Source organism: Mauremys mutica, chromosome 9 (assembly GCF_020497125.1).
Source record: "Mauremys mutica isolate MM-2020 ecotype Southern chromosome 9, ASM2049712v1, whole genome shotgun sequence".
NCBI classification, from domain to species: Eukaryota; Metazoa; Chordata; order Testudines; family Geoemydidae; genus Mauremys; species Mauremys mutica.
The window spans coordinates 97311126-97338845 of NC_059080.1; the positions used below are offsets into that span (position 1 = coordinate 97311126).

The window sequence follows — 27720 nt, forward strand, 5'->3', positions numbered from 1 at the left end:
CCGGGCGGGGGTTGCGGGGGGATACGGGCGGGGCTGGGGGTTCAGGGGGATACGGGCGGGGCGGGGGTTGCGGGGTGTCCGGGCGGGGCGGGAGGTTCAGGGGGATACGGGCGGGGGCTGCGGGGGATACGGGCGGGGCGGGAGGTTCAGGGGGATACGGGCGGGGGCTGCGGGGGATACGGGCGGGGCGGGAGGTTCAGGGGGATACGGGCGGGGGCTGCGGGGGATACGGGCGGGGCGGGAGGTTGGGCGGGGGCTGCGGGGGATACGGGCTCTGCGTAGCACGGGGGGCGCCCCCCCCATCTCTTCTCCAGGGGCTGCCAGGTTGGGGCAGCGACAGGTCCGCGGCGCGGCGCGGGGTGTGCGGGGCGGGGACCGGGGCCGGGGGGGCCGGGCTGCCCCGTCCCGCTCCCCCCGTCGGGGGCCGCCTGCCATTGGGCGGCTCGGCCGGGCGGGCGGCGCGCACCGCGGGCCCAATCCACAAGCCCCCCGCGGCCCCGCGTCTGCTTCCCATTCCGCTGCGGCCCCCGGGCGCTCGCCGCGAGCCGGACCCCCGCTGGGGGCTCCACTCCCCCGGCCCGGCCGCCGCCTGCGCCTCATTAGCGGAGCCTTTGTTTGCTCAGGATGCCTGGGCTCCGCGCGGCCCGGGCCGGAGCCTATAAAACCTGCCGGGGGCCGGGCCCTGGGCACTGGGAGCCCTGACTCCTCGCGCAGCCGGACGCCGGGGTCCCCCAGCCTTGCGCGCCCCTCTGGCCATGGCCGCCGCGCCGCTGCTGCTGGCCGCGCTGCTGCCCCTCGCCCTGTGCCCCGCGCCGGGCGGCGCCTCCCGCCCCAAGCCCCTTCTGCCCATCCAGCCCGAGAAGGACCCGCTCCCCTCCAAGGGGGCGGCAGGTAGGAGCCCGGGGCTGGGGGGCCCGCAGGCGGGACCCCGGGGGGCAGCAGGTGGGAGCCCCGGGCGGGGCGGGGAGCCCCGGGGGGCAGCAGGTGGGAGCCCCGGGGCGGCGCGGGGAGCCCCGGGGGGCAGCAGGTGAGGAGCCCCGGGTGGGGTGGGGAAGCCCGGCTGCCAGGGTGGCGCTGCGGGGCTTGGGGGCGCAGCGGGTTCGCTGCTAGGGGCTGCCGGGGCTCTGCGCGGGGACGTTCCCCAGCCCCGGGCTGGGGGGCCAGGCTGGGGCGAGCGGGGCCTGCGGAGCGACTCCTGCCCTCCCTGGCACAGCTACCCGCTCCAGCCTCCATCTGGTTCGCATTGATGGATTTACACCCCCCGTGCGCTCGGCTTGGACGGGTGACAGCGGCGGGGAGGGGCCGGGCCGGGCAGCGTCTCACCAGCGGAGGATCTCACAGCCTCAGCCCTGCCCGCTGGCCCAGCCAGCCCTGCCCCGTGCCAGCCGCAGCAGGGCGGGGGGCACCAGGGGCTGGGTGAAGGGGGCGATCGAGACCTGCCCTGTGCCAGACAAGCATGGCATGGGCGGGGGGGGTGAGGTGCCCTGGGAGCAGCAGGATGGCAGGGGTGGTACAGGCTGGGTGTAGTGGGTGTGCCCTGGCTACAGGGTTGGCACAGGCTGGGGGGGCTGGCTGCAGGAGGATGGCAGGGGTGGCACAGGCTAGGTGGGGGGGCTGGCTGTAGGGGGTTGGCATGGGGTGGCACAGGCTGGGTGTAGGGGGTGTGCCCTGGGAGCAGCAGGATGGCATGGGTGGCATGGGTTGGGTGTAGAGGGTGTGCCCTGGCTCCAGGGTTGGCACAGGCTGAGGGGGGCTGGCTGCAGGGGGGCTGGCAGGGGGCACAGGCTGGGAGCAGCAGGATGGCAGGGGTGGTACAGGCTGGGTGTAGGGGGTGTGCCCTGGCTACAGGGTTGGCACAGGCTGGGGGGGGCTGGCTGCAGGAGGATGGCAGGGGTGGCACAGGCTGGGTGTAGGGGGTGTGCCCTGGGAGCAGCAGGATGGCATGGGTTGGGTGTAGAGGGTGTGCCCTGGCTGCAGGGTTGGCACAGGCTGAGGGGGGATGGCAGGGGGCACAGGCTGGGTGCAGCAGGATGGCAGAGTGGCATGGCTGGGCCCTGGGTTGCTGGCCACTCTCTCAGGATGTTGCTCCCCTCTGCAGGCTGCTCGTTCGGAGGAAGGTTCTATGCCCTGGAGGACACTTGGCACCCAGACCTGGGTGAGCCCTTTGGGGTGATGCACTGTGTGGTCTGCTACTGCGAACCGGTAAGCGGGGAACCCCTCTGCCTCCAGAGCAGGGTCACAACCTCTCAGAAGTGCTGTGCCGAGTCTTCGGTGCTTCACTCTGGCTTACGGTGCCGTGTGCCAGTCATAGATTGTAACGTTTTTAGAAGGTCTCTTTCTATAAGTCTACAATATAGAACTAAACTACGGTTGTATGTAAAGTAAATAAGGTTTTTAAAATGTTTAAGAAGCTTCATTTAAAATTAAATTAAAAGGCAGGACCCGGGCAGTGTGAGTGCCACTGAAAATCAGCCACAGGTTGCCTACCCCTGCTCCAGAGCATCCAGCGCCCTCCCCTCCAAACCTGGGGCCCCGCACTCACCTCTGAGCCCAGCCTCTGCCAGCTCGGCTGCTGTGCTCCACAGCCCTGGGCAGCGGGGCACCGGACCCTGCCTCCCCTCCCACCCCAGGGGAGTGCAGTACTCGGGCCAGTACACAGCCCTGGGGGAGGGGGGAAGTGAGGGAGGGTGCAGGCAGTACAGAGCCCTGGGGGAGGGGGGCAGTGAGGGAGGGGGGCAGTACAGAGCCCTGGGGGAGGGGGGCAGTACAGAGTCCTGGGGGAGGGGGGAGGTGAGGGAGGGTGCAGGCAGTACAGAGCCTTGGGGGAGGGGGAAGTACCTTGTCAAGCTCCTGGGTGGGGGGGCAGGACAGAGCTGTAGGAAAAGAAATTGTTTGGAGGGGGGCTGTGGCCCTCCCCCCTCCTTTCTCCTACCCCCTTCCTCCCTTCCTCCCGGGGCACATCTGCTGCAGCCCTTCAGCAGCTCCCCCTGTTTCTCCTGGCACTGGGTATTTGGGAGGGGAGGGGGCTGCTCGGGGATCTGGCCTTTAAATGCTTTCCCTGGCAACCCCCCGGCCCCTCCCTTCCTGGGAATCCCTGAGCAAACCACCTGCATGGCAGCTTCCAGCACACACCTGGCGGGTCCCTGGTTCTCTGGCTGTAGTGGGGAGAGGGGGCTGTGAAGGGAACCTTGGCCCTCGGTCCCAGAGCCCAGCCCTCCTGGCTCAGACCTGCAGCCAGGAAGCAGCTGTGCACAGCCCTGGAGGGAGAGAGCTGGAACCCGAGGCTGGCGTGTGTGGGGTTTGCTGCTCAGCAGCAAGAGGCTAAGTGCCGGGGGGCTGCATGCAGGGCGAGCCCGGAGGGGAACAGCAGGATGCAGCCAAGCGAGGTTTTTACGAAAAGAGGGGTGCCTGTGAATGGGGGGGGCTGAGCTGGGGAGAAGGGTTTTGCAGGCAGGTGTGCTAAGCTGGGGCTTGGGGGCTGTGGGTCTCTCCACAGGGGTGACCTCAGGCACATCACACAGATCAGATGTGGCAGTTCGATGTGGCAAAGATTATTGGGTCTCAGCATCTGATTTCCCCTGGCTACAGTGCAGGTGGTTCTTGGAGTCGGCTCCAGGGAGCCCTCTCTGGGGCTCTGCAGAGGCTCACGCGGTGGGGCTGGGCGCTGGGTCTCTCGCCAAGCAGGCCACACGAGAGAATATTTCTGTCTTCCATCCCAGCAGAGGAATCGCCGAGGGAAGCCAACAGGCAAAGTCAGCTGTAAGAATATTAAGCACGACTGTCCCACCCTGCCCTGCAGTGAGTCTGTCCTGCTGCCAGGACACTGCTGCAAGACCTGCCCGAAGGGTAAGAGGCGAAGCCCTGTTCTCCTGGGACTGTCTGCGCGGCACAGCGCATTGCCTGGCACTGGGGGGGCGCTCCTGTGTGACGGGTCTCGCTCACCACGCGTGGCTGGGCCCGGAAGCGATGGGAGGAAAGCGGGGTTTGCTCAGACGTTGTGCAGAGTGGGTGCCCCGGGGCTCCCTGCGCAGTCAGTGTCCCGGTTGTTCGGCAGCAGTGAGGAAGAGAGAAACACACGGTGGGAAAGGCTTGGGGGAGGGAACAGCTGGAGGGAGGACGCGGGTGACTCGGGGGGGAGGACCGTGCTCGAAACTACTTCTGACGCCTCTTTTGAAACTGCTGGCACGTGACGCTGGCGATGTCCATGAATGAATGGATCCTCCTAAGGGGCTTTACAGTCCAATCAATGGCAACCTCCCTGCTCCAAGGAGCTTACAATCAAACCAGAAAATGCGCAGGCCAAGAAGGGGAGGCGGGAGGGGTGCTCGTGTCAGCAGCATTTTTTATTATTACTGCTATGATTCTGTTAGCTTGTCTACCCTAGCGTTTTATGTGACTGGCCATCACCGTAGTATCTGAGGGTCTGATCTTTGCGGGGAGGGGTCTACACTGTACAAGACACTTCCACCCCTTAGCAGGTTAGGAGGACAATTCCCCGGTGGGAAGATTATTCCATAACTGTCCACTAGGGGGCTTGCTGCCCCTTTCTCCGAGTCCCCAGGCACTCTTGGGGAACTGGGCAGCAGGCACAGACCCCGGTTCTGGCCATGTGTGGGACCGTGCTCTCTCCCCCACTCCCGGTGTTCTGTGCCGTGTGCCGGATGGAATCCGAGCTGGCCTCTGAGACGTCGGTGCCCCGCTGGGCGTCGGGGGCCTCCGCAGGAGCTGTTAGCTGTCAGAGGAGGAGGACTCCCCAGTAGCTCCGGTGGGAGAGGCAGGTGACCCTAGAGCCTCAAAGTGTTACGGTGCATCCCTGGTGCTTCCTGTGGGGCCCAGGCTGCTCTGTCCATGGAGGGGATTTACTGTGTTGCTGCGGGAGCAGGTCTCTTGCGCTGAGGTTCCATTTCAGCTCTTATGAAACCCCTGCACCACAACTGCCATAAAGCACTCACCGGGGCAGGGTCCTGGGCACCCGTATACAGCCATGTTCCGTGTAAGCTAGTGCTTGGAGAAGAAGGGATGGGCAGTTGGGAGCGGAGCTCCGTTCCTGGTTCTGCTACAGGCTCGCTGAGTGACTTTGGACCAAGTCCCTTCCTTTTTCCGTGCCTCGGTTTCCCCCTCTGAGAGATGGGGATTATACCACACGCCCTGCTTGCACTGAAGATGCAAAGAATGGTTGTGACGTTTCTCCTTTCAGCCTCTCCCAGCATCCCAGAGAAGAGGCCGGAGCCCATCTTGGACAGCTTCGAGTATTTCCAGGATAAGGAGGACGACTTGCATAAGAGCTACAATGACCGTTCCTACCTGAGTTCGGAGGACCTTGCCCGGGACGACAGCCGCACAGGTAGTTTTCTGACTGCCCTTGGTGGCTGGGGGGAGATGGGCCTGGGATGGGGCAGGAGGGCTGGAGATGTGTTGCAGGCTTGATTCAGTATTTGCTAAGTTTGGAAGAGTAAACCCCAGAGACTATCAGCCACAGTCCGTCCCCCGCCCCCCCCCCGATGTCAGTGAAGAAAAGGGCTCCTGGGGGTGGTTTTCATTCTCCTCCCCTCCCGCATGGAAAACGCAGTGTCCCAGGGCTCTGAGCTGAAGGAATAACTGAGATCTCCTTTCGCTTTCCTCCCCCAGACTTTGTGGCCTTGCTGACCAGTGGCGTGGAGCCCTGGCTGCCCCTGTCCAGCGCCGTGGCTAAAGCCAGGTTCACCCTCGTGCGTTCCTACCTGCTCTTCTCCATCAACTACGAAAGGTCAGTCCCACCCCAGGCGCTGGAACAGCCCCAAGGAAACTCCCAGCCGGAGGCTGAACAGAAGAGTCCAGATCCGCCTTGTCTGCAGTCCGAATGGATCGTAGATGGGACTATGGGCAGGGAAGGGGGAGGAGAGCTAGTTTGTTTCCAGCCCTCCAGCGTCCATGCCGGGGGTTGTAGTTTTTTAGCACACCCACGCTGCTTCTGCATGCCTGTCCCGGGCGGGCGGTGGGCACCCTTGCGGGGAGGCCACTGCACTCGCATCCCACTCCCACCCCGCAGTCGTGACCAAGATGGGGTCAGTGCCCCAGCTGCCCAATCCCCGGGCCTGGCTGCCCACTGCCCAAGCAGGTAGCAAGTGGCTCTTGTTTATCAGACGAGAAGGGGTTATTGCCACGCCGGTCTCTGGGGTTTAACCCGTTCGCTGGCTTCCTGTCTGTTAGGCCTTCAGAGCTCGGTCTGATAGGCAGCTGGGATTTCTCTAAACGAAACAGCTGAACAGCCGTGGTAATTCCTCCCTGGGACTCCAGAGAATCCGTCACAGGCAGGAACATTCCTTTCCTCAAGGTTTTTATTAAAAACAAATTCAGGGAAATGGGAAAGGATCCAACAAGCAGGGTCCAACCACACATGGTGGCAGGCCCAGCCGCTTCTCCACGCCGCCTCCAGCAGGACCCCTCTGCTCCAGGCCTGGCTCGGGGACCTGCAATCAATCCCTCCCCACCTTCAGGATCGCTGATGGTTCAATTGGATCCGCGCGAGGAGGGAGCTGAGCTCAGCTTCTCTGATGCTGGAGCCCCCCCTCCCTCTTTTTCCAGGGCTTTGCATAGTGAAGTGGTGACTAATTTGAAACGAAGTCAGTGTAGCCGAAGCAGGCGAAACGTGAATTATTTCTAGCCACGTTGGAATGCTTGGCACTCGGCAGACCTGGGAGAGGATCCGGCGCCTGCCCCAAGTTGTTTACAATCCAAGGCCCCCATCCTGCAACTGCTTCTGTGCTGGAGGAGCCCCTGGCTGGCACGGACCCCATTGGAATCAGTGGGGTTGAGCTCTGCCCTGAGCTCTGGGATCTGCCTGCGTGGTGCCCCTCTGCCGTCAGTAGGCTCCGTGCCAATGCAGAGGGTCTGCCTGTGCAGGTGCACTTTCAGGATCGGGGCCCCTGTAGGACAGATAACCCAGTGGATTGTAATAAGCTCCAGTCTCCATCCTGCTCCTCGCCCTGGAGCCAATAGGGGGTGCTCAAGCAAGCCCCATAGCAGACTGAGGGGCAGAGGGGAGGGAGGAAGTGGGCCCTCGGGAGCAGCGCAGTAATACGCGACAAGAAGCCTACCCGGTTACAAACCTGGTTCAGCCGATTCCAGCCCCCAGCTGCAGTCTGCCCGCTCCTCCGTCCATGAGGCCATACGCTCTCGTTGCACGCGGCTGCAGGACAGAGATGCCCCTGCATGGCCCCTAGCCTAGGCCTGGGGTCTGATTCTTCTCTGCCGGCTTTGCACTGAGTGCACGTTTGGCTTAACCCCGATTCTCAGATCCCCGGGGAGACTCCCATGCCCGGAGCCCCTCCCTGCCAGCGAGCTGCCCTGAGCCCCAGCCTCACTGTTCGCTTTCTCCCCAGCCCTCCTACGGGCACCCCTGGTCTTGCCCTGACCGATCCCACTGCTCCCTGGGGCATAAGCCCTTCATCTTCGCCCTCTGTCCCCGTGGGAGCCGGCCAGCCCGGAGTGTCTCCTCCCGACTCCGGTTCTCCTCTCCGCCCAGCACCTCGGTGTCTGTGCCGAGGGCCCAGAGCCCAAGAGAGGGGCCATCCCCTCGCTGCAGAGGCCTGGGCCCAGGTAGCCCCCGGGCCACAGCGCATGGCTAGCCAGTGGTGAGCCAAAGGGCTCGGGTTGGGTAGGGATGGTTTTCTGTCCCATCTGTCCACTCTCTGGTTTAATCAATGAATGTGTTTCCATGGTGACCATCACTACAGTACCCCAGACTGGGGAGACGCTGAACCCCCCCCCTTTGGCCCCCATGGAGACCAGGGAGTCCCAGGAAGCTGGGTGACCTTCCATGGGGCGGGGATCAACCAGACAAGGCCCCGGAAAGGAGACCCTCCCCGGGGCATGTTGGGGTGAAGCCTCAGCTCTGGGAGTCACAGCCAGGGCTTTCTGGGGCCAGGCAGAGCCAGTGTGTCCTCCCCTGCCCCCCGCACCCCCTCTGCCTGGCCACCCTGGCTCGCTCAGCCGCTCCGGTTCCCCCCCCCCACGCAGGCTGGGCCGGCCGAGCCGCGTCCGCTTCACCGACCCCGACGGCAACGTCCTGTTTGAGCACCCCGTGCAGAAGAGTGTCTCCCTGCAGGACGGCATGGTGAGTGGCACCCCCGTGGGCAGCTGAGACGCCGGCCTGGGGCTGGGCCAGGCAGGAGGCAGCCCCGCCCGCGCTACCCTTGCCCACGGGCCTCTGTGCCTGCTGGGGCTGCTTCCCTTCTCTGGGCCCTCCCTCGGGCCGTGGGACCCCGCGCCCCTGAACCTTTCTCCCGTTGGCTCTGGCAGGGGCTGCCCTGCCCTCTCTACCTCCCCGCCCCCCTCTTCCCAGCCGCCCCCCCCCACTCACCAGCTGCCCCTCCCCACAGATCTGCGGCATGTGGCGGAACCTGCACAAACCCTCCATCCGGCTGCTGAAGGCGGAGCAGCTCCGCATCTCCCTGGTCACCAAGTCTCAGCCAGCCGGCGAGATCCAAGGCCCAGTCATCAAGCACCGGGCCCTCTTTGCAGGTAACGTCCCTCCCCCGCCCCCCCTCCCGGCCCTGGGGCTGCTCTGAGAGCCCTGGGTGTCTGGGGCCTCACTTCCTGGGGGACCCACTGGGCGCAGTACCCTTGGCTGGGCTCTCAGCAGCAGCCAGTGCCCCGAGTTCCAGCCGGCCCATCCAGGATGCTCAGTCTCACTGCCCCCCCCACACCCCTGGTTACCTGTGTCCCCAGGGCCCCTGCCTGTCCCCCCCCAGGGCTGACCCTCTCAACCTTCTGCCCTTTCAATCCCAGAGACCTTCAGCGCCATCCTGACCTCCGTGGACCCGACCCACATGGGTACGGGGGGCATCGCCATGCTCACCCTGAGTGACACCGAGAACAACCTGCACTTCATCCTCATGGCCAAGGGGCTGCTGGAGCCGGCAGACAAAGGTCAGTGGGGACAGCGGGGCGAGGCCTGGAGCAGCCGTGGGGCTCTCGCCCCTTCGGAGGGCACCAGGCGGAGCGTACTTGGGCAGGGGGGATTGGGATGGAAGGGTCTGGGTGGGGCGGGGGTGGTCGGGGCTGTGTAGTGTCACTGGAGGAGGGAGTGGGAGACTTGTGGAGATGTTTGGTGGGTATAGGGTGGAGGGGATCATTGGGAGCAGACTGTCTAATGCCCTTTGCCTTTGCAGAATTCCCTTGGGTCTCACTTAGGGTCCGGATCCTGCACCAGAACCGGGTGCTGCGTGAGGTCAGGGCCAACATCACCATGCAGGTAAGCAGCCCCCTTGCCACCAATTCCCCCTTCCCTGCTGTCCCCCGGAGGCCAAGCCATGGCGCTTTCCCCTCCTCCACAGGACCCGGACTTCGCGGAGGTGCTGAGCGACCTGTCGAGCCGCGAGATGCTCTGGCTCGCGCAGGGGCAGCTGAAGATCACGGCGGAGACGGAGGGCAGGCGCCGGCGCCAGATCGCCGGCTACATCACTGCCAGGAAGAGCTGTGACAGTGAGTGGCGGGGGGAGGACGTCCAGGCCGCGCTGTGCCCCAGGGCCTGGGAATAGCAGGCTAGGAGCTGAAGAAACAGACGGCTGGGTCGGCCCCTGTTTGGGGGGCTGGAATGGGAGTGTCAGAGGGCGGAGCCTCCTAGGAAAGGGCGGAGCCTTCTACCCCCCAGGAGGCCCCTGGAAGGGAGGGGTGGCCCAGCGGCCCTGGCTCCCTTGGGGGCAGCCTGGGGGCAGGTTAGCACATGGTGCTGTGGTGTCTAGCCGGGCAGGCACCCGGGGCACAGGGTGGGTCTGGATGCCATGCCTGAGAGCCCTGTGGCCCCTATTAATTACAGCCCTTCAGAGCGTGCTGTGCGGAGGAGATGCCCTGATGCCAACCAAGACGGGGGCTGTGGGGTCTGCCAAGCTGGCGCTCCATGAGAATGGGACGCTGGAGTACCAGGTAAGGAGGGTCCGTGCAGGGGCAATGTGGGGTTGGGGGCCCACTCGTGTGTGTTTGGAGAAATCTACATGAGCACCGTGGTCCTCAACCGTTTCTACACCGGGACCCACTCCCAGTTAACAGGGAGGGCATGGGTGCCTCAGGGCTGGAGCACCCACGGGGGGGGGGAATTGTGGGTGCTCAGCACCCACCAGCTACCGCTGTTCCCCACCCCCTGCTCATCAGGGGCGCCATGGCCTCTGCCCAACAGCTGTTTGGAGGCTAAGTGAGGGGCTTGGGGGAGGGCAGAGAGCGGCAGGTGGACAGGAACCTCAGGGAGGGGTGAAGTGAGAGTGGGAAGAGGATGCAAAGGCAGGTCCTTTGGGGGTGGGGGTTGAGCACTCCCAGGGAAAAGGAAAAGTCAGCGACCTCCCACCCCCGGCACCTCCCGCCCCTGGCACTAGGAGCTGTGATACCGCCCCCTGCAGGCTGGGAACCCCAGGCAGACCTGCCGCTGGGACCGGGAGTCAGGCTTCCTGGCTTCTGTTTCCAGCCCTGGGAAGGGAGTGGGGGCTGGGAGCCTGGCCATCAGGACTCTTCCCTTCCCTGTCCTGAATTTTGGTTTCCCGCCTGTGAAATGGGGCTAGTGGGTGAATGCGGGTAACGTCCGCAGTGCTGTGAATGGACAGTGCTGAGTGGTGGTAACAATGAGCCGGTCGCTGTCGGGGGGCTGGTTGGGGTGGGTGGACGCTATGAACCGGACAGACCCTCTCTGGGGCGCTGCCCCCTGCGCCTCCCCGCAGGTCCAGGTAGCAGGGACGGCGAGTGAGGTCATCAGCGTCACCCTGGAGACCAAGCCGCGGAGGAAGAACAAACGCAACATCCTGTTCGACATGACGCCCAGCTACAGGGAGGGGCTGGTGAGTGCCCCACCGGGGGTAGATGCTGGGGGTGGATAAGAATCCAGGGGGCCATGGCTAGACCCCTCCCCTGGAGGATGATTGGGGGGGCAGTGTGGGGCCATCCGGTGCACTGGCTGAAGGCCTCTGGATCTCCCCCAGCCCGCCTGGGCTGCTCCTCTCTCTGTTCCCTTCCGTTTGCCTGGTAACAGGGCCTGGAACAGCTGTGTCCAGCTGAGAGATCCTCTCCCACATCTGCTCTCTACCCCCAGACCTCTGCATCTGTCACCCCCAAACCACACCGGCCATTGGGGGGGGCAGCCTGTGCCTCGTGGCAAGCTACTGTCTGATGTGCTGCCCCCTCCCTCAGCTGCTCAAGCTCCCAGGGTTGGGGGCCGGATCCTTTCTCCTCCAGCTTGCTCACTGGAAGCTCTCTCTGATCCAAGGGGATAGCTGGTGCTAAGCTAGGCTGCTGGTGGGAGGCAGATCCTGGGGGCTTGTTCTCAGGTGGGGCTCTGGTTCCTGGCTAGCCACGTGGCTCCCCGGTCCATCCCGGTGACAGCTCTCCTAGCCACGCCAATCTAGTGCCGCCTAGCGGGCAATCGGGGAATAACTTACCCCCAGGGCACTTTCCTTCCTGACCCCAGGCAGCCAGCCCTCGTGCCCTGAAGCCTGAGGATTTATATCCCACCTAGCAAGTGTTTCACCCGCTCTAGCATAGCTGGAGATGTTCTCATTACCCACATCCTGGTCTGAATCCTAGTGAGTTCTTGGCTTCAGTGATGCCTGGGGGACTCATTGCCACAAGGTTTATCACAGGCCTAGGACAAACATGTTCCCTTGGGTCAGCGTTAGAACTTATTGTCTCTTAGATTTAACGAATACCCCCTTGTATGAGGAGAGGGTTTACCATCCTCCTCTGCCATCTGTAGCCCTTTATCACGTCTCTTCTCTAAACAGCCCCAGACTTCTCAGCCCCTCTCCAGATGGGAATTCCCAGCCAGGCTGCTGTGTCACCTGTCTCTGAACCCTGCTCTCCGCTGGGAGATGGGGGGCGCAGAGCTGCCAGGTGGGGCAGCCCATTCAGTTTGTGTCATGAGCTCACCTCACTGCAGTGTCTGGGCACCTTCCCCGTGAGATCAATAGGGACTGTGGAGCCATTCTGCATGCCAAATCCAGAGCGGGCAGACTCTGCACACGGGCATTAAATCTGCCTCCGCTGATCATGCTGCTGGGATGTGGGAGGGGCAGATGCCGTGCTGGGAAGGCAAAGTGGTTGGATTGGAAGAGATTTCGGGGAAAATCTCTCTGTTTAACCAGCCCCATCTCACTCCCTCTGTCCTGTTATGAGAAGATAGTGTCATCTGGCAGGGTAGCACGTTACATGTCTGACCCCTTTCTCCAGCCCCCCCCAAGATCTCTGGGGCAAGGTCCATGCTGTTTCAGTATGTATGGGAAGAGGGGTAACACCCCTGCATCAGCAGGCGGTTTGAACCTGAGACCTTCAGCACCACAGTACAGACCTCAATCACTTGAGCTAAAAGAGTAACTCCCTTACCTGGTAGCAGTAGTGGACTGTTTCCCATAGTGGCACAGCCCCTGGAGGAGGATGGGAGGTGCATTTTGTCAGGGTTGTACGGCAGGGTAGGCCACGCCCACTTAGTGTGGTGCTCTGTCCCCCTCTAGTGGTAGCTGGACTACATAGCAGTTGATGCACCTTAGCTAAGCAGTGGCTCTTTTGGCTCCAGCAGGAGTGGCTCCTGCATTAAGATCCAGAGGTGCCAGGTTCGATCCCCACTGCCGATGTCCCACCCAGGGGCGGCGGCATTATGTGGGTGCTTCTGAAAGTAAGTGATAATGCCCCCTCCCCCCAGCAGGCATGTTAACCTCTCTCTTCTCCCCACCCCGGCCAGGCCAGCGGGACCTGGCAGCACATGAACGCCCGGGACACCCACATGTTACTGCAGAGCGAGCTCTTCCTCAACGTGGCCACCAAGGACTTTGAGGAGGGGGAAGTGCGGGGACAGATCAGCTCCCTGCTGTACAGCGGCCTCCTGGCACGATATACAGGTACCTGCTGCCGGGTGGTGCCCTGTTTCCTCTCACAGGGCTGGAGGGCACGAGGTGGGTGGGTCTCTGGAGCGGGCAGTGCATGGATGTTCTCTGTAGGTCAGTGACCCCAGGGACTGCAGATGCCTTCCGCTGGCATAGCGGGAAGCACGTGTCTGATCTGTGCCCCCTGTGCCCAGAGCTGCCCATCCCCCTGGCTGGCCAGCTGGTGTCTCCCCCTGTGCGGACCGGCTCGGCGGGACACGCCTGGGTCTCCCTGGACGAGCACTGCCACCTGCACTACGAGATCGTGGTGGGCGGGCTCGGCAAGTCGGACGACGTCGCCATCAGCGCCCACCTGCACGGCGTCGCCGAGCTGGGCGAGCGCGGCCATGAGCACGCCCGGCTCCTCAAGGGTTTCTATGGCACCGAGGTGATGGGCCTGCGGGGGGGCGAGGGGCTGGGGGGGCTGTGGCTGGAAGGGGTGATTGGGGGGGGGTGATGGGCCCTTGGGGGAGGGGCTGGGGAGTAGGGAGGGGCTGGGGGTCAATGGCTGGAGATGGGCGATGGGGGGGAGTGATGGGCCCTTGGGGGAGGGGCTGGGGGGGAAGGGTGCCTGTGGGAGGGGTGTTCCAGGCAGAGATGAGGCGCCTCAGGAGTTTGGGTGCCTGCGAAACCCAGGCAGCTCTGCAGGGATGTGCGTGTCGAGCTCCTCAGCCCAGCCGCCTCTAGAAATTGGGGGAGGGGGAGGAAGCTGGGGTCACTGGTGCTCTGGGCCCCTCAGCTGGCGCATTGGCTCCTGTCCTGGGCAGCCCCGGCTCCGCCTGGAAGTGCTGGCCAGCCCCGGCTCAGCACGGGGATGCTGGGGGAGCCATTCAGCCTGAGCTGGGTGAGAACCACACAGGGGTCAGCCCCTCCCCGGGTGCCCCGGCCCAATCCTGGGGGTACCGGGCTCTCGGAGCAGGGCCACCCCAGAGCACGGGGCCACCTCTAAGCTCGGCAGTTCAGTGCTGGCCCTGGCTCGGGCCCCGCTAATGCCCCTCTCCTCTGCCTAGGCCCAGGGCGTGGTGAAGGACCTGGACGCGGAGCTGCTGCGCCACCTGGCCCAGGGCACGGCCTTCCTGCAAGTCAGCACCAAAGTCAACCCCCGCGGGGAGATGCGGGGGAGGGTAGGTGCCACTGACTCACCCCCTCCGGCTTTCCGCTCCCTGGGCAGCAGCTGCGGGAGTCCCAGGCCCTGCCAAAGGCTGACTCAGCCCGGCTTGGTCCCAGCCTGCCAGGGCCAGCGACCCCTCGGCAGCGGGCTGGGGACACTGGGCCCACTCCACCCGCCCAGGAGAGGGGGACCCCGGCAGTAGCTACCCTGCTCCGGGCTGTGAGACAACTCGGCATCCCTTGGACAGAAGCAAGGAGCGGCTGGGGCCCAGCGTCCCAGCTAACCCAGGCCTGGGACCATGCTACCACCCTCCCAAGGGTGCATGTAGCTGCAGGCTCCTCAGTCACGCGGTGCCACCTCCTGCCGCTCTGGGGCAATGGGCCACCCAGCACTGCATGCAGAGCCCTCTGGGGACCCGCAGCCGCCTGCCAGCCCAGGCCTGGGCCTCTGCTGAGCAGCCACCGCCGATGGTACCCACCTGTGCAGGGACCGTGCTGGGCACTGCTGCGCCTTAGGGACTGGGACGAGCCCAAACTCTGTCGCTCGCAGCCTGAGCCAGACCGGAGGAGATGGAGAGACACGTTAGCCCATCCCTCTCTGAGCCGGCCCGGCTGACGTTTGGAAACTCGGGACGTGCAAGGATCAGGCCAACCAGAGCACAGGTCTCACTCCCGACAGGGGTTCAGGGTGCCCCCTCCTTGTAAATGCTCTGGGGGGAGGGGGGGTAGCCAGAAAGCAGAGAGTTCATTTCCTTCCTGCCCTCCCCACCTGCCCTCTGCCTTCTCCTGCAGGGGTTGGGCAAAGGCCAGGTGGAGTGGAAGGAGCTTTCTGGCTCAGTCTCTCTCCACCCTTGGCCCCTCTGCTCCCCTGCTCCTCCAGCTGACCCCCCTCATCCAGATTTGGGGCCCCAGGCTGGCAGCGCCTGTCCCTGCCCCCAGCCCTGCCCCTGCCCCAGGTATTCCCGGGTGCTAACTCTGCTGGCGCCCCGGATGGAAAAACCGGCGGGAGGGGATATTTGCAGACAGAGCAGCATCCGCTCTCTGGCTGGGCCCGGAGCCCCGGCGGCTTTCCCAGAAGCTGTGTTTGGCTGGGCCACCTCCAGCTGCCTCCTCGCTATTCATCAGCTGCAGCATGTGTTTGTGTCTTGGCTGCCCCGGAGACCCCGGGAGACTTGCTTCCCCGAGGAGTGGGCTTGGCCGTGCAGGAACCGGAGCAGCTGCTTCCTGGCATCACCTGGCACTGCTCCCAACTGCTCTGGCTGGCACCATGTAGGTGCCATGGCTAGAGCCGGACAGGAAGTTTAGCCTTTAAGGAAAACTTGCATTAATTCCTCCATTTTCCTCAGTCCTCGTCTCTCGACAGCAGGGAGGGGAAGCAGGGGGCTTCCCTGGCCATGCCGAGATGGGATGGGTGCAAAGTGCACTGCCCAGCTGCAGCCCTAGGCAGCAGGCCGGAGTATCCTGCAGGGGGCAGCACTCTGGGATGCAGGCGGGATTGGCTGGCAGCCCCTGCGCTATCCGGCGGGGGCAGCGCGTGGGGTGAGGGTGACCGTGGCTGGCAGCAGCTCGGGGTGGAAGATGGCAGGGTGAGCTAATCCTAGCACTGGCAGTGTCGGAGCGAGCCAGTGCCCTTGCCAGCCTGGCTCAGCAGTGCCACCGTGACATAGGTTAAAGACCATTCGGAACCATTCGAAAAGGGAGAGACAGTGGCATTGTGAGATTTTCTATATAAACCCCCGGGGCGCCCACCCCTCGAATCCTGCGTGCAGCTCTGGGCGCCCCATCTCAGCAAAGAGATGTTAGCATTGGAAAAGATGCACAGACGGGCAACCAGAATGATTAGGGGTTTGGAACAGCTTCCATGTGAAGAGAGATTAAAAAGACGGGGACTGATTGGCTTGAAAAAGACGACGTGGGGGGGGGATATGACACAGGTCTATAAAATCACGACTGGTGTGGAGACAGTGAATATTTACTGTGTTAGGAGGAAGTGTTATTTACTCCTTCACATAACACAAGAACTAGGGGTCACCCAATGAAATTACCAGGCACAGGTTTAAATCAAGCAGAAGGAAGTATTTCTTCCCACCACGCACAGTCAGCCTGTGGAACTCCTTGCCAGGGGATGTGGTGAAGGCCAAAACTAACAGGGTTTAAAAAAAAGCAACTAGATAAGCTCATGGAGGACAGGTCCATCAATGGCCATTAGCCAGGATGGGCAGGGATGCGACCCCTTGCTCTGGGGGTCCCCAGCCTCCCACTGCCAGAAGCTGGGAGTGGACGACAGGGGCTGGATCACTCGATTGCCTGTTCCGTTCATTCCCTGTGCAGCACCTGGCACCGGCGCCTGGCAGAAGACAGGACACTGGGCTGGATGGACCATTAGTCTGACCCAACCTGGCCCTTGCTGTTCGCCCCCCACCCCCTGCAGCCCTGCCCTGACCCGCTGGTGCCCTTTCCCTGCCAGGTGCACATTCCCAACCAGTGCGAGTCGGGGGGCGTCCGGCTGGCCCCTGAAGAGGACGAGCTCCTGGAAGAGCCCAAGCCCAAGGACCCCGAGCAGCTGAAGAAGGACCCCAACTCCTGCTTCTTTGAGGGGCAGCACCGAGCACACGGCTCTCGCTGGGCCCCTGCCTATGACAGGAAGTGCTCCCTCTGCAGCTGCCAGGTGGGTGCAAGGGGTCCCCGAGGCTCCTGCCGCACCCTGGCCCCTGCCATGGCCTCTGACCGAGTCTGTGGGGCTGGGCATGGCTTTGGTCTGCATTTAGCACCTGCCTTCCCCGGGTCACTGCAGCCACCCCCAGGGTGGGAGCCAGGGGCCGGCCTCCCAGTCAGGTGAACTGACAGGAGGAAACCGGCCTGTGACCCCCCCACACACACACCCCACCATCCCCACCCTAATGCTGGCAGCTGCCCTGGCGTGCCAGGCTTCCACCAGCTAAGCCGGGTCCTTCTGTCTGCCAGCTCCTCTTGTCACCCTCCAGCACCCAGGCACTCCTCCCCTCCCCTCCAGCTGGCACCTTTCTCCGTCCAGCCCACCGTAAAGCTGCACCCGCCCAGCTGCCTCTTGAACTCCTGCAGCCATGTCACTTCTTGCTCCTCCTCCTCCTCCGGAAATAGGCCCCCCCTGGGGGAGGGCGGGGGCAGGGATCTCAAGCTCTCTGGCCCGGGGCTGCCCCTGCTCAGGGGCTGTGGGCCAGGGAGACACGTCCCATGTGGATCCTGGCGTTTCTTTCCCAGCAGCCCCAGATGGGCTGCTCGTGGGCAGAGGAGGCTCCCGGGGCAGGGCCGCTGCTTCAGGCCTCGGGGGACCCTTCTGGGTTGAGTGTGTAACTGGCTTTGCACCTGCACATGCCGTTGTGGCCACTGAGGGCCTGCTTCGAGAGAGGATAAGCGATCACCTGCTGCCGCTGCCTTGAGGGAGCGCTCCCTCGGCTCCAGCGGCAGAAGCCTGTGGCTTTGGCGCGGTAAGGCCAGGGTTCTAGCCTGGCTCCCGGTGGGCTCTGTCTAGTGTTTGTCGCACGGATTCAACCCCAGGGCTGTGGCCCCTCCCTTGGGCTTAGGGGTGACCCCCTGGCTTCCCCCTGCTGCTGATCCCAAGCTCCCTGGGGATACAAAGGCACCAGATGCCCTCTGCCGGGTGGTGTCTAATGACGTGTGTGATTTTCCCTCCCACCCCATTGCCTCTTCTCCCCCACCCCTCTCCTCCCACAGAAGCGCACAGTGATCTGCGACCCGATCCTCTGCCAGCCCCTGAACTGCACCCAGCAGGTTCACCTAGAGGACCGGTGCTGCCCGGTCTGTGAAGGTACTGGGGCAGGGGGCTGCTGACGGAGGGGAGGGCCTTGGGGTTGGGGAGGGGGCTACGCTCTGACACACAGGGCCCTGGAAGATGACACCCCCCCCATCCCGAGATGTCCAGGGGGTCCCAGAAGGGGCAGCCTGCCTTGGAGCAGTGTACTGGGCTCGAGGGGGAGCTGGGAGGAGGGAGCAGCTCTTGTGGAGGCATCTGTGTAGCCCCAGCGAGGGGCTGGCAGAGCGCCCGGCCCAGCCAGCGTCCGTCCGTCCGACCCTCACGGGCTCTTCTTGTTTGCACAGAGAGGAAGGCAAGCCAGGAAGAGCTGAGAGCAGAGAAGGCCCGGGACAGCAGTGAGGGTGAGTCCTGGCTGGCCGGGGGGGGGGGGGCAGGCCTCTCTCTGGGCCCCCTGCCCCGGGATCTCTAACGCTTTCCCCATCTGCTACCCCAGGCTGCTACTTCGACGGAGACAAGACATGGCGAGGAGCCGGCACCCGCTGGCACCCTGTGGTCCCCCCCTTTGGCCTGATCAAATGCGCCATCTGCACCTGCAAGGTACCACAGAGCCCTTGGCCCCAGTCAGTGGGGAGGCCCAGCAACCCCCTTTCCCCTTGGGCTCCCTCCCGGCCCCTTGAGGGCTGGTTTGTGGCTCCTCACCCTGGGATTCTGGCCCCCTGGTGCCACGCGGTCTCGGCTCACCCCATCCTCTCTCCATTCAGGGAGCAACGGGGGAAGTGCACTGTGAGAAGGTGCAGTGCCCGCGCCTGACCTGCAGCAACCCCGTCCGAGTCAGCCCGTCCGACTGCTGCAAGCAGTGCCCAGGTGCGTCCTCCGGCCGGGCCACGCATGGCCATTGCCTGCCTGGAGCGCCCAGCTGCAGTCAGGGCCCAGCATGGATGCACACACATCCCATGCCCCTGATGAGATGTGGGGGGGCATCATGCTGGGTGCTGCACAGGCACCCCTCCTCCAGCTGGCTTAGGTCGCTGCCCAGACCCTGAGCGGGATCCCTGGCACCCCCACAGGAGCAATGGGCCTCAGCCCCACTCCAGAGAGGGTTGAGGGGGAGGGTGCTTGCTCCCCATGGCTGTGGGGCAGTGGTCAGTGCGGGCATCTAGGGTCTGGGCTCACAGCAACCAGCTCATTTCAGCCAGCGCCGTCAGCTTGGGCCGGATTTGACCCCACTGCTCCAGGTTCTGCGGAAGGCTCCTAGGGCAGGGCAGGGCACGTCTCCCTTCTCACTCCCATGCTGCTCAGCTGGCGGCTCCATCCTCTGCCCCTCGGACCGGCCATAGAATCCTAGAAATGTAGAACTGGAAGGGACCATGAAAGGGCGTTGAGTCGAGTCGAGTCCAGTCCCCTGCCTTCACAGCAGGACCAAGTACTGTCCCTCACAGATTATTTCTGCCCCAGATCCCTAAATGGTCCCCTCAAGGATTGAACTCACAACCCTGGGCTTAGCAGGCCAATGCTCAAACCACTGAGCCATCCCTCCCCCTGAGTCCACCTGGAGGATCTGTGGTCCCAGCCCTCCTGTCTCCTGCACCCTCCCCATCCGTGTGGGCCAGGGTGACCAGACAGCAAATGTGAAAAATCGGGACAGGGGGTGGGGGGTAATAGGAACCTATATAGAAAAAGCCCCAAAAATCGGGACTGTCCCTATAAAATCGGGACATCTGGTCACCCTAGTGTGGGGTGGCTGCTTCCTTCTCCTCCCAGCCACACACACGTGGGGAGTCAGCCGCTAACTGCAGGAAGCTGGGAAGAAACTTCCCCTTCGGGGTGGTTGTTCCACGATTGACCACTAGGGGGAAGTCTTACTCCTTCCTCAAGGCAGGAGGCCGGGTTAGATGGGCCCCTGGTCTGATCGGGTCCCTGCTCCCTGCCCGCCTTGCCGGCTGCCAGACGCTGCGGCCACGTTCTGCCAAGTTGGGGAAGCTCTGGCTCCTGCTCCACACTGTGCCGGACACGCTGCCTTGGGGGGTGGGGACACCCGCTCTGCCGCACTAAGGCAACGGGGTGCCTGGGTCTCTGCTCCCCGCAGCTCCGGAGAAGAGCCCCCCCGAGCTGTCGGACATGATGCAGGCAGACGGGCCCCGGGCCTGCCGGTTCGGGCGCCAGTGGTACATGAACAACGAGAGCTGGCACCCAACGGTGCCCCCCTTCGGGGAGATGAAGTGCATCACCTGCTGGTGTGTGGTGAGTGCGTGGGGCCGGTCTCCCCCCCGTTGGGTTCGCTGCATGGACACAAGCCCAGGAACAGCCTCTCTGAGCCCCTGGGGGACCAGAGGCCCCATGCTCTGAAGGGGGCAGGGAGCTCTGTCATCGGAGTCCGGATAAAAGGCTTTCTGGGCACTGAACTATCTGCAGCCAGGCCCCCTGTGCCCTCCCCTGCTCTCCAACCTGGCCAGGCCTCCTGGCCACCCCCACCCGGGAAAGCTCCTTCCATCCCCTGCGGCTTGGCCAGGCCTCCCCCGAGCCGGGCCCCTGTCTAACTCCCTTCTCCTCCCCTGCAGTCCGGGGAGACCCACTGCCAGCGCCAGGAATGTTCCCCCGCTTCCTGCTCCAGTCATGCCAAGAAGGAGAGCCGCTGCTGTGCCCGGTGCCGGGGTGAGTGTCGGGCAGGCCTGTCTCTGTCCATCCCTGGGCTGGTCCCCTGGCCCGCTTGTGCACAGCTGGGGGACCGGTGCTCTCCAGTGGTGCCTGATCTCGGCCCCAGGTCGGTGGGACCCAATCCGGGAGGGTGGGCCCCGAGTCGCCACGTCCCAGGGTATCAAAGGCGCCTCCCTGCCCAGGAACAGGTTCCATCCCTGCTGAGGGATCTCCAGGTCTGCCCAGACTCCTCCCCGGGCCACTGGCCTCACGAGTCCAGGCTTGGCACCTTCAGCCAGCCATGGGCTGAGATTAGCCTCCCTGCAGAGTCATGCTGGGGCCCAGCCCGGATGCTTGCCTAGGGCTGGCCGAGCCCCCTGCTCACACTGCTCTGTGGTTCTGCCTCTGTCCCGCAGCCCCAGAAGAAGCCCAGGAGAAGCTCAGAGCTGACGCCCCAGAGGCCTGGAGCCGCTAGCCGGACACCAGTGGGAGGAGGAGGAGCCGGTCTGGAGCAGCAGCCCGCAGCGTGCCCAAGATCTGTGCTGCCCCGGCCCAGGGCACTGCTCCCTGCTGGCTGCGGGGAAGCTGGGGCGTGTGGCCCAGGCCAATCCCCAGGCCAGCCCTAGACTAGTTTTGTTTCTTTGGTTTGTTTGCCATGACAGATTCTGCCTTCCGCTTCCACCCAGGCCTGAGCCGCTGCTGTGGGGAGAGCCCCGGGCCCCCTGCCTCTGCCCCGAGGGGGCTGGCTGGCTCTGCTGCAACCTGGGCCCCCCACCAGCTGGTCCGGGCTCAGGCAACGACGCTGGGTAGAGACTGCGCTGCACATGGCAATAGTCCGGCTCCATGATAGTAAGGGACATGGCGGGGGGGCAGTGTGTGGGAGGCTGAGGATCCTGGGGCTGGGGTGCTGTCCTCCCCCTGCCCCCACACCCACTCTCCCTCTGGGGAGGCACACGGCCGCTGCGGGGATGGGGACCCAGGTGAGCATCTCTCTCCATCAATGCCTGTGGCTGTGCAGCCCTGCGGCCCCTCCCAGCTGGGCTCCCCGGGCACGGCCTGGCTTGTACATAGTGTAAAATCTCCCTGTCCCGCCGCCCTCTCCTCTCTGCTTGTTCTTTGTTTGGGTTTCTCGTGTAATTTATGGTTCTAGGAGGGCCTGTCCGCCTTGAGCAGACAAATTAATCTTCAATAATTAGTCTGCTCAGGGCGGGCCCCTCCCTGCCTCGCTCAGGGCGGGCCCCGGGCCCTCCCCGCCCTGCGCAGACAAATGAATTTGGGGAGACTGTGTATTTATTAAAAACAAATGAAACTGCCCCACTACGGCTCTGCCTGTCATTGCTGCCCCCTGCCGGGAGGCACCATGGGCGCGGGGAGTCCGAGCACCGGTGGGATCGGCCCTCCCGGGGGATTAGCACCCCCTCTGCCTGAGACAGCCCCCCTCCGTCCAACGCTCTCCACTGCCCACGGTCTCTGCTGTCCCCCCCTCCTCTCCTCCACAGCCCACCTAGCCTGGGCACCCGTTCCCCCGCCCTCAGGTTTGGCACGGGTGGGCTTAGAGCACCCCTGGGTGGCACTGAGGCGGGATCTTCCTAGGGGGAGTGGGTGGCTCTGGGCTGTGTTTTGAAGACCCGAAGGAGGGAGGGGCGGTTGGGCCCCTGGGGAAGGAATCTCACCCGGCTGGCTGGGGGCACTGGACAGCCAGGGGGCTGGGCTCCATGCAGGGGATATTCTAGATCAGGGGCTCCCATGCTCTGCTGGGGTCTGGGTGCCAGAAAAGGGCAAGGCAGGGAGCAGCTGCAGTGAGAAATCAATTGTCCCTCCCAGCGGGGGGAAGGCGGGAAGGTAAATAAGGGAGAGATGCTGATACATGGAGCTGGGCCCTGGGTACTCCCGAAACTCTGGGTGAGTGGGAGAGACAGGCGGGGCGGGGGAGAGAAGGCCAAGGGGTGGGGGCAGGGCTGGGGAGACAGGGCATGGAGGGAGGAGTGGGGACAGAGATGCAGACAGGCTCAGAGCACAGGCAGGTGGGGTGGCTGGGCTGCTCCCTGTCCCTCCTGGGGAATGCTGCCTCTCCCCCCGGGTTCTCCAATCACGCCAGCCTGCGACAGGGTCACACTTCCCTGCGTGGGTCCTGCTGTCTCCTGAGGCTCCCTGGGGGGTTCCTGGCTCATGGGGAACAGGAGGTGGGAGCCATGGACTCTCTCCCTGGCTCTGCCACTGACTTGGGTGACCCTGGACAAGTCCCGCCTGCTCCGTGACTCAGTTTTCCCATCTGTGAAAGGGGGCTGATGATCCTCCCCACCCTTGTAAGGTGCTTTGAGATCCTCACCTGAACAGGGCTGGAGATGGGGTGGTCTCAGTCCTTGCAGCTGCTGTGGGGAGGCGGGTGGCCGGCCATGCATTCAGCCCCCAGCTTTCCCTCCAAGGCCCAGCACAGGGCTGAGCTTTGTAGGCATGGAGTTCTGTGTGGCTGGCCCCAGGGCGGTAGGGCCTCCCTGCAGAGTTAACTTGGGCTGGTACCCAGGGCGGCCCACTGGGCTTGGCCTCACGTGGGTGTGAGCAGCCACCCTGCAACGCCTGCTTGCTGTGCCCTCCCTGGGGCCACGCTCGTCCTGTGTCACCAGGAGCTCCCCCTGGCTCTCAGGGCAGCAGCGAGCCGAGCCAGCCTGGGATTCTTTCCCCCGAGCGGTGGGAGAACTTGTCTGCCCTTCTGGGTGTCCGGGGCAGCGTGGGAGGGCGCTGGTGGCCCATCAGCACGTGTGGGCTTAGCCAGCGGCCGCAAGGCACAGGGCTGGTTACCAGCACCCAAGCTCTAGCCCAGACCAGCTAGCCTGGGCGTGACGTCCCACCACGCTGGGGGCAGAGGCTCGGTGTGGGGACGGGAGCCGCGGACCAGCCTGCGTAAAGTCTGTGGGGCCAAACTGCAGCCACTGGGCTGCTCCCCGGCAGCTGCAGGCCAAGCCTTTGAGAAGGGCGCATCGGCCAGGCCAGGCTCTCCTCGGCTGGGCTATGGGCCCCAGCGAGGCCATGGCTGGCAGATCTCTTGGAAAGGGGCAGGGCTTGCAGGGGGACGCTGCCGTCTCAGCTCCCCCGGCTTGTTCTCTTCCTGAGCCCTGCAGAAGGCCCTGGCTGGCAGGCCCAATGCTTCAGCCAGACGGAGGCTCTGGAAGCACTTGGGCCTGCAGCTCCAGGGCAGGCCGGCGAGGCCACCGTAAGAGAGAGGAAATCCTCCAGGAAAGGGTTAATCCTGGGGGCCATTCACAGGGCTCTCAGCTAAGTGGGACTCAGCTGGGAATTGCCCTGTGGCCCATTTGATACATGCTGGGCCGATGCAGAGCCTCGTAGGCACCTCCCAGCCCCGGGGCCAGGAGGCTACGAACCCAGGGGGCCGAGACCCGGGCCCTGCCCGAGGGCTCACGCTGCTCTCTGCCCCAAGAGAGGGCTTTGAAATACTCCCCAGCGCCGCTCGCAAGGGCTCGCTGCACCAGTGGGAGCCTGGCAGAGACGTTTGGTTAAAATGCTGGTGCCCAGGTGCCCTGCATGACAAAGACTCCTCTGAGGGGCGAAAGCTTTAACAGGCCAAGTGGAGGGAGGGGGTATTGGCGGGGGTGGGGGAGGGCTGTAGGAAGTGGGGTGCAGAAGGAAAAGGCTGCAGTGCCCGGCAGGGCTTTTTCCAGCGTTCTGAGTTGCTGGGGAGCCAGAGAGCGGGGAGGACGGGGGAGAGTCCCCCTGAGAGAACTGGAAATGCTCGGGGGGGGGGGGTTACAGCCAGAGTGCCCCAGCCTGCCCTCCCCGCCGATAGCGCCGGGCGCTGGGCCGTGCTGGCCCACAACCTGGGCCCACTTGACCGATGACGATTAGTGCCCAGGGCTGTAGTGTTTGAACGCTGCCTGGCAGCCAGCGCCAGGAGCTTGGAGGCCTTGGCCCTGGAGGTGGGGGAGGGGAGTTATTTGACGAGCCGGAGCAGCCCCGGGCGCCTGCCAGCGATCGTCACCCTGCCTGGCGTGGCGAACCTCTCAGGCCTGGAGGAAGAACTTTGCTGTGCTCTGCCAGCGGGGGGGAGGGGCTGGGCACCTTGGCACTGAGTCAAAGCACCAGCTGTGATTGGCAACACATCAGCTGGAACCGCTCCGGTCGCTTCTCCTCCCCCTAAGCTTTAACTGAGGCAGCCTCAGTCCCCGTGTGGGATGCACGTGGCCAGCCCCTGTACGGGCACCGAAGGGCACAGATCCAGGGAGGTGAAGGGCTTTGCCCCGGGTGCAGTGTCTGAGCAAGCCCTGACCAGCACTCCTGCCTCCCCCCGGGCCTGCGCTTCCCACACTGGGCCGTGCCCTGCCGCTGCATCGCGTATTCCTGCACTGGGACCTTGCTCCCCAGCTGAAAGTCCAGGCAGTGATTGCCCCACAGCTCTGGGCACTCCTGCGCACATTCACGGCCACAGCGGGAAGGAACCAGCACGTGAGGCCTCGTGTGAGGCAGCAAAAGTCACACACACGTGCCAAGGCCAGGAGACCAGAGCTGGGCAGAGGCCAAGGAGCTGGAAGGGAACGCGGCGGGGAGGGGGGACATGGCATCTCAGAGCTTCATGCCCCCGGGGTCAGCGCTACGGCATTGTAGGTACAGCTAGAGCCCAATAGCTCAGACCAAGGGGCAGATTTAGCCTGTCTCGGCACCGTGTGCACCTTGTAGCTGTACGGATAATCTGGGGTGCAAATTGCACATGTCACTAGCCCCAGGGTCGCCCTTGGGGGGCTGCTTGGTGGAGAATTAGGATGATGATGGGTGAGACCCACCGAGAGTCCTGAGGAGTTTTATCAGTGCCACGATCGCTGTCAGCGACTTCCCAGAACAAGGACACTCAGCTAAGGAGATCCAGACTAACACGGCTACCCCTCTGATACAGCTAAGGAGGGCGGCCGGATGCACCGCACGGAACCTCACGTGCCAGCGGGGCTGGGGGTAGGAGGGCACGGGTTGCAGCCAGCCCGCAGGCCTGATTACGCCGCGACCTCAGGGCCAGATTGGCAATTCCTGCCCCCTGCACTGGGGGTCCCGACGACTGTCCGTGTCTGCGCAGCAAAACGGTTCTCTGGGCCCTGCCATTACAGGGTCTGACCAAACAAAGCCTACACGGGCCAGAGGGATACGGCTAAATCCTCTAACCGAGGTTACTTCCTTGGGTGAACTTCCATCAGCCCTAGTGTGGCCTCAGGCTGTTCCCGGCACAGGGCCTGGGCTAAATACCAGATGTCAGGCTCACTGCAACGCCTCCTGTAGAATAACCTTCACCCGGCTTTGGGGGGCCCATGGGGTGGTGAGGGGGTGGCGCTGTAGGGTCATTTGCACTGAGGTAGCAAGTGTCCCAACCCTGAGATACAAATGGTTGTAACACCTGGGCGCAGGTCAGGAGTCAAAGGGCAACCGTGTGTGTGTGCATGCGTGTGGGTGTGTGTGCACGCGCACTTGTGACTGGTGCACGTGTGGCTCCAGGAGGAGCAGCTCCTAGGTGTGTGGCCCCTCCAGGCTGAGGGGGCCAATCCAGCAGGGCGTCAGTGTGCAGCAAGCAGCGTGGGGCACGGTGGGGCGTCACCAGGGATTGTCACACACACACACGCTGCTCCCTCACTCTCACCACCTCCATGGGCCCCCACACAATGACCCCCACCCTGCCCCCCATGACCACTTCTCACACACACTCTGCCCCCCCACTTCCCCCATGGCCTCTCTCCCACACACTGCCCCCCACACCATCCCACCCCCATGACTCTCCACACAATGGCCCCCCACCCTGTACCCCATGACCCCACAGCCCCCTATAGCCCCCCCCACACACACGCTGTCTCCTCACCCACACAGCCCCCCCCATGCCCTCACACACACCGCCCCCCACAGTTCATACACACCCACATTGCCTCCCCTCACTGCCCGCCCCAGGGAGACCCCCCTCCACACACACACAGTGCCACCCTCATCTTTACTGCTCTCTATTGCACATGTACACACACAGAGTGTCTCTCTCTCACACACACCCATACACACACAGAGTGTCTCTCTCTCTCACACACACACACACACAGTGTCTCTCTCTCACACACATACACACACACAGTGTCTCTCTCTCACACACACACACATACACACACACAGAGTGTCTCTCTCACACACATACACACACACAGTGTCTCTCTCACACACACACATACACAGTCTCTCTCTCTTTCTCTCACATACACACACACAGAGTGTCTCTCTCTCACATACACACATACACACACACACAGAGTGTCTCTCTCTCACACACACACACACACACAATGTCTCTCTCTCTCACACACACACACACATACACACAGAGTGTCTCTCACACACACACACACACATACACACACACAATGTCTCTCTCTCTCACACACACACACAGAGTGTCTCTTTCTCTCACACACACACACACACACATACACACACACGTAGCCCTTCCAATGTAACCCACCACCAAATCTCTGTCTCCTCACCTGAGCAGTTCGGGTCCCATGGAGGGTTGGGCAGGGCAGGGCAGGAGACGGGGCTGGATCAGCGCAGGGAGTGATAGGGCCCAGCCCTGGCCCCGGGGCTAGACGAGCAGGCAGGGCGGGAGCCAGTTATTTTATTTACCTTTGCAGGTGCAAGTGGCGCTCTGGTGGCACATAGCACATGGCAGCCAGGCTGCTCATTCCCCTAGCAGCACTGCAGCAGCCTGGGGAGGAAAACAGCTGGGCCCTGCCTGCTGCTGCCAGCAGCGTCCTCTTGTCAATGAATCATTTCAGTGCACTGTCCTAACGCTGAGCTTTACAAACAGAGCAAGACACGCCTGGTACTCGTCAAGTGGAGAGTGGCCCACGGGCAAGAGGACTTTGGCTGGGGCCGGCTATTGCTTTGCATGCTAGGGTGTTTGGCAGCCAATGGGCCGAAGGCAGGGCATGGGGGAGTCTGAGCAGCAGGGTAAGCAGATGAAAGGAAAGTTCTTTTCTGACATCATGCAGACATGGCCTGTGGAACTCTCTGCCACTAGATAGCCATGAAGACAGGAAATTGGGTAGGCCTGGACATTTACTACGGAGAATGAGAACATCTCCTGTTTCATTTGATGGGATACAACCCTTCGGCTTCAGGGCATAATACAACTAGCTAATTAACCAGTTAACCTGGCAGATTTAGGAAGAAACCTCCCCCCTTGGCAGGTTATTCCACAATGGCCCACTGAGTGAGTTCTTGCACTTTCCACTCAGCATCTGGCACTGGCCACTGCCAGGGATTGTCTGGGCCAGATGGGCCCCTGGAGGGACGTTCCTGGTGCAGTGGGTGCCA

The 27720-nt window shown here is 63.5% G+C and overlaps 1 protein-coding gene across 2 annotated transcripts; it reads left to right on the forward strand.

The window, feature by feature from the left end:
• The first annotated feature begins 653 nt into the window (after window positions 1-653).
• On the forward strand, window positions 654-21673 carry CHRD (chordin). Of its 2 annotated transcripts, none has more exons than XM_045029258.1 (23): window positions 654-891; window positions 2099-2202; window positions 3723-3846; window positions 5198-5344; window positions 5629-5746; window positions 7999-8095; window positions 8361-8502; window positions 8770-8910; window positions 9153-9235; window positions 9318-9465; window positions 9800-9906; window positions 10689-10805; window positions 12698-12854; window positions 13034-13266; window positions 13889-14002; window positions 16456-16656; window positions 17703-17796; window positions 18087-18143; window positions 18236-18339; window positions 18504-18606; window positions 19829-19983; window positions 20301-20394; window positions 20793-21673. In XM_045029258.1, the coding sequence occupies exons 1-23, from the start codon at window positions 756-758 to the stop codon at window positions 20849-20851; spliced, it is 2835 nt and encodes a 944-aa protein (XP_044885193.1). In that variant the 5' UTR covers window positions 654-755; the 3' UTR covers window positions 20852-21673. The 2 variants fall into 2 exon arrangements, with proteins under 2 accessions (XP_044885193.1, XP_044885192.1); XM_045029257.1 differs by having other exon boundaries at window positions 655-891; window positions 3720-3846.
• Window positions 21674-27720: the final 6047 nt, after the last annotated feature.